This window comes from Nestor notabilis, unplaced genomic scaffold (assembly GCF_000696875.1).
Source record: "Nestor notabilis isolate BGI_N333 unplaced genomic scaffold, ASM69687v1 scaffold3259, whole genome shotgun sequence".
Taxonomy (NCBI): Eukaryota; Metazoa; Chordata; class Aves; order Psittaciformes; family Psittacidae; genus Nestor; species Nestor notabilis.
The window spans coordinates 1-10,758 of record NW_009943126.1 but is presented as its reverse complement, the minus strand read 5'-3'; the positions used below and the strand labels follow the sequence as shown (position 1 = coordinate 10,758).

Genomic DNA, 10,758 nt, shown 5'->3' with positions numbered 1-10,758 from the left:
TGACACTGATCTTTTTCTGTTCTTCCATCTTACTCCCCTCTGGGCCATGTACTGTTGTTTCGAGCCACGTGTCACCAAAGCAATATGCAAGATGTGCTCAGGCTGTATAGGCACACACAGTGGGGCCCTGCTCCTCCCCACCACCACAGACTGCATGCAAAGCAGGACCTGGGCTGGCTGATGCAGCCACCCTCTTACCTTAAGACTCTCATTGACATCATCTATGGTTGCACTCTTGCATTCATTTGGATTAGCAGAAGCTCCGATTTCAGTAAAATCTAAAAGACAAACAGAAACAGGTATGTAGCTGGTTAATAATCCTTCCCAACACATGAACAAATCCCAGATAACACATAACAGCACTTGTTTAAGGCAATTGTGCCACTATTCTGCAGTCCTAGTGCTACTTTGTATACCTTTGGTGATTGGGGCTCAAATGTGAATAAACTGTGCAAAGGTTAATTTATTCTGAACAGTTAGCAAGCTGATTGTCTGCCTGTTTGTGGCCACCCAGGGCTGGGTTCCCAAGTGGGATGCCTCATTTCTCTAAGACAGACACTATTTAAATAATTGTGAGCCATATTCAGGAATGGTGTATCTTACCTGCAAGAAGCACTGATAAACTTATAAAAACCAGTGTTTTCCAGAGTGGGCAGGAGCTGAATGGCATTTTTTCTGCAGAAGACCAGGAGCTAATTACTTGTTGCTTGTGGAGCCTAAGAGCTGAAGCAGTGGAGTCAGGCACGAGGCTGCATGTCTGTGGGTCACTGGTTGTTTACAGTGTCCCTTGCTCCCAGGCAGTGCTGTGATAAGGCATTGGGGGGATAAACATATTGCCCAACTTGCTGGGAAGCCAGTGGAGATTTCGCCAGCATGGTTTTGGGAGGGCAAGGGGAGGTCTCTCAATACAGCACTGAGGCGGTCTGGCTTTCAGATTAACTGGTTTACTGTAAACATGTTTAGTGTATGCACACTCTCGAATGCTCTTGCTTTCTCCCCACCTTCCCCCTTCTGTCTCTTTCTCTTTCTCACACACACATTATACATTCATATAGAGGACATAATTATGCCTTACCTACAGGGCTCAACCCTGTATCTCATGCTCCAAGCGAAAGCTCAGAACATCAAATGATGGCTAAGATGATTTGAAGCAAGGGGATGTGCTCTATATCCTGTAGCATCCAGAGTTTAGCTACTTCGTAAGAAAAGCAAGTTACCATTTCCATCTTCTAGGTTATTAAATATAGATTAACCAAAGGAGCAACAGCAGCACAAAAGGAAAGAAAAAAGGAGTCCCAAGAACACCAATCTACTTTCTGTGTATATTATATCATCAACTGCATACCTGCCGTCTGTGCGCATGCTGTATTTGGAGCTGTGTGGTGTTTCTATTTGTAGGTTTGAGGGGTTTTTAAATGGTGCCACAAATCTCATTTACTTACATCCATTTATGGGAAAAACTGAATTGCCACAGAAGCTCAATTATTTCTACCCTATACATTCATTAGCAGATTAAGACAATTACCCAGATAACACTCATGTGCTTGGGGTGTGACTGATTGTCTCTGTAAAACACAGGTTTCAGTCACGGTCTTCCAGCCAGCAGCCTATCACACAACCCCACTTCCAAGTTTCCACACTGACCTTGCCTGCCCACCAGCCAACAAGATACACATACTCTCCAGCAATCTCTGCAATGGCTGTTATTGTCACCACCACAGCAGAGCTGTTCATTTTGTCTGCAGATGTTTGTTTTTGTTGAGACAGGACATTCTGCTTTCATGTTATGTTATGGAACACATCTATTTATACAGCACTTTTTTATTTATTTTTCATTCACTTGCTTTGCTAGTTGTAGTATGACACATTATGAGCAGGAGATGCTGAAGAAGTGGCAAGGCTTCCATCACATCAACTAAGAAATGCCGTCTTACGTCAACTCAGGGAAGTCTTGATAAACAGGAATGTGTAGGACCGTAACACTTCTACAGAACAATTCTGTGGCAGCACGTATGGTGACTTCCCTGTTATTAGTAACAAAATGCCTTTGTAGGTATATTACTGATAGCTAAAAGTTCATTAGCAAAGGAACTCTTTCATAATGAAGGCCAAGGTTTATGCTTCTAGGCAGACTGATAGGACCTGGCTCCAAGCAGTTTACATTTTTGAAGCCGACACACACAACTCTTTCTCCTTGCAAGATGAGCCACATGCAGTAGGGAAAACTGTCCCTGTGAAATTTTTGCCAATAAAATTCTTTAAGATGATGCAGCTGCACTGTAAGATATTTTTCTGCCAATCTATATCCAGGTATCCAATGAGGGCCACTGATTAATGCTCTAAGTCCAGGAGAGGGTTACACATAAACCGACTATTAGTTCATCTCCACTTTCACATCATTAATAAAGTGGAGCAGCTTCTGGCTTGAACGGAAGCTTGAGTTTTTGTGACATACTTGAAGAGAATGAACGGCACCTTTTCTTTCATGATCATCACAGTCAGGCACTCTCCATCTCAATATCTGTTTGGAAGACACTGTTCAAAGGAATCCAAAAGAATTTAGTTAGGAGAGAAACATGGGGTGGCAGCATTTCTCCAGTGCAAAAGATTTAACAAGATGCTGTTTACACCACAAGGCTAGGATTAAGTGACTTTTGGGGGCCACATGTATGTAACCTTTGTATTGCAGGATTACGTTCATCCTTTTTGCCTGTTGACAAACCAAACTGATCAGAGAGGATAAATGCAATCTCAACACCCTCCCAATTTAAACAAACCTGGGATTAATCCACACTCCTTTGCAAAAAGTAGTTGTCCTCAGTCTAGATCATATCCAATCCACCATGCACATCACTATCTGCATCAGGAGTAACAGGGTATTGGTACCCAGATTTAGTAGCTGAATACTGGCACAAACAGTGACATGCTTTTGGCACAGACTGGGTCCCGCAGCTGTGGGACATACAGCCACCTAGTGGCTCGTTCTTCAGTGAGACAGCACTGGACAGGGTAGTGGTCCAAATTTTAACCTCCTGCTATGTGTTATTTCTATGCACTTTATTTTATTTTACAAATCATCAAACCCAGTAGGCCATGTAATAAACCTAACATTTTGGAAGCAAAAATTATGAGAGAATACTGAATATCATAAACCTTAGAGTTAAAAATAAAAAACTAATGCTTTTTCAGCAAGTTTCTATTAATTACAAGGATTAAACAGAGTTCACACAGGTAGTGAAAGATAAATTCGTATCACAGTTCCAAAATCTAATAAAATTCAATTATCTTGGCAAACTAAAATCCTTCATGAGTGTAAGAGGCTAAGCCGAGATGGACATTATACTGTAACATTAAAAAAAAAAAAAAAATAGAAAAAGAGGCACCTTTACATACACAGTAGGAAAAAGCTTTTTATTCAATGATTGATGTTTTATAGGAGAACATTCATGTTTCAAAAACACGGGTAATTGAAACACAACAGTAACAGCACATATTCAGTGAAGGTGATTTAAATATTACATATATGTTAACATCTTCTACAAAAGAGGCTGAAATACAGTTATGTGATATTCAGCCTTCTCCCATCAAAGCAACCCCCATCTGTATGCAATGCAAACTCCAGTAAGGAAATTGGACCCCAGAATTTCCCATTGTTTAATTAGAAGTAAGAGTTCTGCTGATCCTTAGTCAGAGTTGGGAAAGTCGTCTCACCTTTGCCCACGAAAGGTTTGAGATTCAGCCATTGGTTTGCGTACCTGAGTCATAGTTTGCCTTTATCAAAAGAACCAACAGAGCAGCAATAAAAAGTAAACTGTATTTTGTTGTCTTATGCTGATTAAAAAAAACAGACTGTCCTTTATATCTTAGATAATGAAAGACACTGAGGGCTAAAAATAATCAATTTCCAAGAAAATATCATTTTCTTTCTTTCCATTTAAAATCTAAAATTCTTTCGTTGAACACAAAGCTGTCAGATCTGATTTTCAGAAGCATCCTCATAATTAGTGGACTCCTCTTCTTTTTTGTTTTCAAAGGGTGGCTGCTAATATCAAAACACAAGTTTTTTAGGCACCTCCCATGAGAATTCATTTCTTCCAAAGTGACCATAACAGGCAGTCTTCTGGTAAATGGGCTTTTTTAGGTCCAAATCCCTGTGTGTATAATAAAAAGTAGAGAAAATTCTTCACATTAAGATACTTCGTGTTATCTACCATTGAAATCCTGATGCTGATATCCATTTCACACCCCTAGTCCAGCAAGCATAGCAGTGGACATGTCCAACAGAGAACAACAGAAGTGACAACAAAACTTAAATGTTTAGTTAGAAGTTAAAAGTACTATAGGCCTCAGGAAAAGACTATTATTAAGCATTACTAATTTAAATGAGAAAGATGAAATAACTTTTCCTTTTGTAAAACACAATGTATATTTTTTTTATGTAAAGTAATTTAAAATTATTGGAATACAGAAGTTATTTTATTTGAATTCCACATACTATATCAGGCCAAAATGCTGAAAGTATTTTTCATATGAAACTTGAATAGTACATCTGCTGTCTTAAAAGATATGGCACACTGGTAGATGCACAGAAAGTATCAACTGTGAAGACTGACAGAATAACAGAAAGTCTCTATTATACTGCATGGAACAATTCTATGCTACTTCAAGAGGCTGACTCTTACATTGTAACATCTAATGGTTTTGCAATAAACATTTCTAGGATGTGATCACCAAGATATTTTCCTTTCTGTGTGTTTCTGTACCTGACAATGACTCCAGGCCGAAGATCAAAGTTTTTGTGCACAATGTCCAGCAACTCTTTCTCTGTTTTTTTGGAAGTTCCATAAGTGAACAGTGAAATGGACAGTGGGTGCGCAACCCCAATGGCATAAGAAACCTATGGCAAAAAAGATATTTAGCAAATAAACATGGCACCTCAGTGGACAGCAGTATCCAACCGAAGAAAGCATTCATCTTAGGAGAACCAAGACCTCTTATCGAGTCAAACCGCATTCATTTCCATGACAGTGCCAGACAGAGGGTTTAGGGCTGTAGAATAACAGCCCATAAAATGAAAGCTAAATGAAAAGTTCCAGCTTCAAGAAGCTGGTAGGCTGTGACACTACAGTGGTATTGAAGCAAGCACATCAGGTTCTTCCTTTCTTCAACCCCAAGCCATCACCAAGACTGCTTCTACTAGTGTCTTCTGTGATGTGTATTCAAGTTAAACTTGAAAAGGAAAAACCTTTCTGAGAAAAGCAACATGCACAGCAAACTATACCTGAACCAGAACACGGCGACAGAGCCCAGCTGTCACAAGAGACTTGGCCACCCAACGGGCTGCATACGCAGCTGATCGGTCCACCTTCGTATAGTCTTTGCCAGAGAAGGCACCACCTCCATGGGCTCCCCAGCCACCGTAAGTATCCACAATGATCTTTCGACCAGTAACACCAGCATCACCCTGAATCCATAAAAGAATTTGTCCATTTTACAACCATTTTATTGTAAGTCTTAAACAAGGTTATGAATCCTTCAGAAGACTACAACAATGTGTAAGTAAATTCACCATATGTGGATTGCTGTGGGGTAGCTGAAGGAATTAACTTGTCTTACCAAGCTACAACAGTGGGTATAAACGTTCTTTGAAGACAGATTCATAAGATAAACCATTCACAGACTGTGTTTGGTAACCAATCAAGCAAATAGGTCTACACCCAGATAGCTAGAGCATGCACTGCCTGTTTCAAAAGTAAATATTCTAGACAATATGGAAGCTTTGGTTTAGAAGTGACATATCCAACACATCCAAACAATAAGGAATATTTTTAACAAACTATGTGCCATATAGGAACCACTGAGAGATTTTACACTGGTAAAAATTAATAAATAAATAAAAATCAGGCTTTCATATCTTTTGGTCAAAATCTGAAGTTGTGTGAATATTAAATAGTAGATGTCTTTTTCATATTTACCATCAAAAGGTATGTCAGTGCTACGTTATAGATCATCACATAGAGGCTGGCATCTAATACTTCCAGTGCCACTTCCAACCCCAAAATATTGGTAGTCTAATTTAAACTATACACAAAAGGTATGGAGTAGTAGGCAGTTATAGGTAACTGAGAAAAAAGGACTATTTCTTTTCAAGAACAGATACTTACAGATGAATATTCTAAAATATTACATAAGGAAGTGCAGATAACCTTCTAGCTACCTACACAGCTATCCTGATTGCTCCTCACAACTACTTGATATTTTGATTTGATCTTGGTTAGCTGATCAGTACCTGACCAATTGTCTGACCCCCCAGTTTCTAAACGTTTAAGCTTTCTGGTGTGAAAGGAAATATGGTCACGTTTGAAATTCAGTCCCACCTGTGCAGGCAGGTTTGAAATTCTCTACAGAATATCATGCCAGTAAAATTTAACTGCTGGAATGTTTGCACAGCAAACACAAGTGGAGAGTCAAAGCTTTTCTTAGAAAGACCGTGCATATACACAGAAGAAAACCTTTGGCACTGTTTGTTCCCGTCTGCTAAAAAAGCAGTGAGCTATAAATCTGAATTGCAGATAGTTGAGCTTGTTTAAAGGATCCTGTCCTTGGGTTCTTCTACTTGACTCAAACGTTAGTTTGTGATGAAATTCTGATGATGAATTTCAGGTGAAAGGAAAAAACCAAACCACCCCTCATTTTAAAGTTGCTGAAAGAGCACAAATGCATTTGTAAAGTGTGTGGAAGCCACTTTCGCAACAAGCTGTAATGTCCTTACAGTACCAGCTGGTGTTGCTGTTGGGAAAACGGTGGCAGGAGCAAAGGTATTGATTTTGCAATAGCCAGAATTCAAAAATGCTCAAAAATGTAAAGTGAAAATCACAAGTGAAATACATGTGTCTTCCTTAATGAACTGAGCTGGAGATTTAGACAGCCTTCTATAGCTAGCGCTGTTAAAAATAAAATGGAGTAACACTCTTGTGAAAAAAGTTCAAGATGAAAAAGACAAGGAAAGAATTACTTATTTTCTGTTTGCCACAATGCTACTGTAAATTGCACAAGTGATGATAGCAGTTGTAAAGCCATAGCTACATGGCCACAGGCAGATTGACCCATACTGAGTAAACTTATCACAGGTTTAAAAACCTGGAAATAGACTTCAGCGTGCCTGTGTTTGTATGTGCAAACATGAACAATCTAGTTCCACTACAAGAACTGAAAATGTATTCCTGGCTGGGTTACCCTATGTAATTATATTACATTTTTAAATGGGTGCAGTTCAGTGCACACCTGAAAAATTTCATATGTGTAGGCTTCTTTTTGTATGAAGCTATGATTGCTGCATTAGTTCGTTTGCCTCAGATTACAGCTCAGGTTTGCATCTCCATTTGTCTATAGTATAGGATGTCAATGATACACAAAATTATAGTGATACAACCATTTCAACTACACAAAACCAAATTTTTTGTATAATCATTATTATAATGATTAATCTCAACACCTTCCTACTTTTTTAATGGACTTACGTAAAAAAAACCACAGCACATTAGAAATATTTCTGACAAGTTCCAGTAAATGAATTAATTTGAACAGCAAAGGTAAAACAATGTCTATTTGGAACTCTTATAAAACTGGACCCAATTTCAGGAAGAAGCTTTGAGATTTTGCTGTGATAGTTCTGAAGGGAACTGAAAATATTGGGAATGGTGAATTTGCTTTCAAAAACTAAATCTCATTAGTCCCAATCCTACAGACAGTGGAATTTCTGTCTGACTTCTGCAACCACAGGATCAAATTACAAATCACAGCTCCTGCATTGTCTAGATAGAGCAAAAGCAACATCTACTTTCTCACCAGAGGCAGCCTATCATGAGCTGATTTTCAGAACAGATGAGCACCCTCAGGTCTCATAGGTGTCAGGCAGAACAGTATAAGCTATACAGATACAAAACCCACATTCATTGTAAGAGAAGTAAAACTTTTGTCTGTCTCTCTGTAAGCAGTGTTTTCCATAAGAAACAACTGTATGTCTCAGTGCTGGACTTGAGAGGGTTTGAGGAAACCCAGAGCTGAGCTGTACATTCCACATGCAATGTAAGATTCAGCTCAACTTGCCTGCCTAATCACAACACACGTATGATACAACCATGCCCTCAGACGTTGCTATGGCATAGAGCACATGAAACCCTGGGTGCATCTCACACATACAACTGCATTTAACACTTCCACTAGGCAGGTCGTGTCTTATGCCCCAGGACAGACATGACAAAAGCTGAGCATTTGTTTTAAGACACACAGCCAATGACAAAGGCAAGCTGATAATAGCACCAAAATAATACTACACAAACCTGAGGTCCTCCAATAACAAAACGTCCACTAGGTTGAAGATGATAAATAGTTTTTTCATCCAAGTATTGTGCAGGGACAACAGCTTGGATCACACGATCCTTTAGGGTTCTGCGCATATTCTCCAGCGAAATGGTTTCATCATGCTGCACAGATATCACAATGGTATGAACACGCACTGGGATGACTGCTCCGTTCTCCTGGATATACTGAACTGTGACCTGAACAGAACAGGGAGAAGGAGGAAGAAAAACCAAAGTTACTTTAAAAGGTATTACTGCTATACATCAAAAAAGTTATGCTATTCCAAGAGCAAAACTGTAGCAAAATGTCAATGCTGACGTTATAATGATCACTGTTCACACTGTTGCCAAGGTATGAGAAATAAAGCCTATTTTCTCATTCGTCGCTTTTTGCTCAGTATGGACAAACTGATTTTCTATGAAGTTGTTCAAAATATGTATTTAGTTTGGGATTTCCAGCAAAACTCACAAGCCTCAGAAATATACATTCTTTTCAAAGACCAGCTGAATCCCTAAATACAAACAAATTCTTTAGATCTCCTGATGCTTTTTCAATGAGCACAGACCACTTAGGTCTGAAGGGTTAAATGTTTCTTCACTGGTAGGTGGTTAAGTGCTCCTAGCACTGTGATGCAGGTTAACCATTTTCTAACAGTTAAGGAGACAGTATCATAAGCAGTGGAAATGCTTTATCTGCTACCTGTAGTTTATCCTGGTGCTCTGAACACCATCAGTTGCTGTCTTGAAAAACATTTAAGATTTCTGGAAAGAAAAACAATTAGTTTTCAACTGATCTATAGAAGTATTTACCTGTGTTTTAGAGTCAGGCCTCAGCCAAGGAAGTTCTCCATTACGCCTCAACTCTGCTAACCTGGCATTCAGCTTATGTGCAAGAATAATTGTTAGAGGCATACATTCTTCTGTTTCATCTGTTGCATAACCAAACATCAAACCCTACAGGAGGAGAAAATATACTTCAATCATTGTTAAAAGCAGCACAACCAAAGGCAATGAGATTTCATCTGAAGCAAAGAGTAAACAATACCTTTAGGTTTACTTTCTACTGTTTTATATTACAGTGCAGGAAGCCTAAATTCAGATCAGGCTCCAACATGTTACAGTGTAATGAGAAACAAACCTCATTTCTAGAATTTTTTACTGAAAGCCTGAAGGTTTACATATTGAGCTGGAAACCTGGACAAAAATACAGAAGCTTTTGTGAAGAAATCAGGTTCTTTCACAGGAAAAAGGATCTGTTAAAGGAAAACAATTTCGGGACTATTCTGTCATAGGAAAGGTGGTATCATTAGCCTGGCAAGGTTGTAGAGGCTTTTATGTATGAACACAGACACACTTATACTGCAGCTTCCATTTGAAACTTCAGTGGAATGGGATGTGAATACTCCACACCACAAACGATGTACCATTCAACAGTTTAAGGCACCTGCCACAGATTTTCAATGCCACATGCTTCTAGCCGCAGCATCTACGGTTATTCAGTCATTCAGTCATGTTCCATGCATCAGATCATCTTTTGTTAAAAAGAGTTAACAGCATTTTCTTTCTTCTCATGCAATGTATGTTGTGGTGAAAAAAGAAAAAAGGACAAGAACGTACTTTGATGCAATGGGAAGGGAGGTCATCAAAATGCCAGAGAAAGTCAGATATCTTTTCATCTTATGTAGAATTATGTTCTTGTGACAGCATAAAAACATTTTAATTTAGTCCTTGAGAGGTTTTTGAGCAATATTAGCTTGGCTTCTGGACTCTGATATTGCCACTTAGAGTTCTCAACAGCATTCTTATAAACTAGGTATTACTACTAATGATAACTATTGTAAATGCTAAACTCATTCATACTAGCACCAGTCAGATCAGCATCAGGCATCTTTCTCTTGGGAACGCAACATAATTATCTACATGTGTTACTTAGCTCACAGAGATGCAGTTTGGACAGCCTTAATTATGTGGAACACCTACTACAGTAGCTGCCTCCGGGAAGTAAGTCAGAACTAAAAGTACTCTGGCGTATTTGTCTTCACCGTACTAACACTGAAGACAGTTGAAACATCGCCTAAGTTTTTGCTGTGTAGAATCTCAAGAGCTCCGTGAAAGTGAAAAGGTCCTTTGTTTATTCCATCTTAAAAGACAAGTCTGGATGCGAGCTGAATGGTTTAAAGAATCTAAAGACACTCAATTAAAAAAAATAAATACACTAGCAAATAACCTTTACTAAGTTCTAAAGGAGACATCCTCAGCTACTGCAAACTTCCAGAGCTTTTCTGGCTTGCATGGAGTGCTGTAACAAACACCGGGCAAAAGTCTGTCCTCAGAGAACTTCCAACTGTTTTAATAAAAATAAAATATCTCTAAATTGGAGAGACATCAATTTGAT

General features: G+C 38.8%; 1 protein-coding gene across 1 annotated transcript; it reads right to left on the bottom strand.

Annotated features, from left to right (window-relative positions):
- Positions 1-3,396: 3,396 nt before the first annotated feature.
- LOC104411345 (S-adenosylmethionine synthase) lies at positions 3,397-9,317 on the bottom strand (the record flags this gene model as incomplete). Its single annotated transcript, XM_010021738.1, has 5 exons — positions 3,397-4,151; positions 4,764-4,897; positions 5,282-5,464; positions 8,343-8,561; positions 9,174-9,317. Coding segments are annotated over 5 exons (783 nt in total), but the record flags the coding sequence as incomplete, so codon positions are not given.
- Between the last annotated feature and the right edge of the window lie 1,441 nt (positions 9,318-10,758).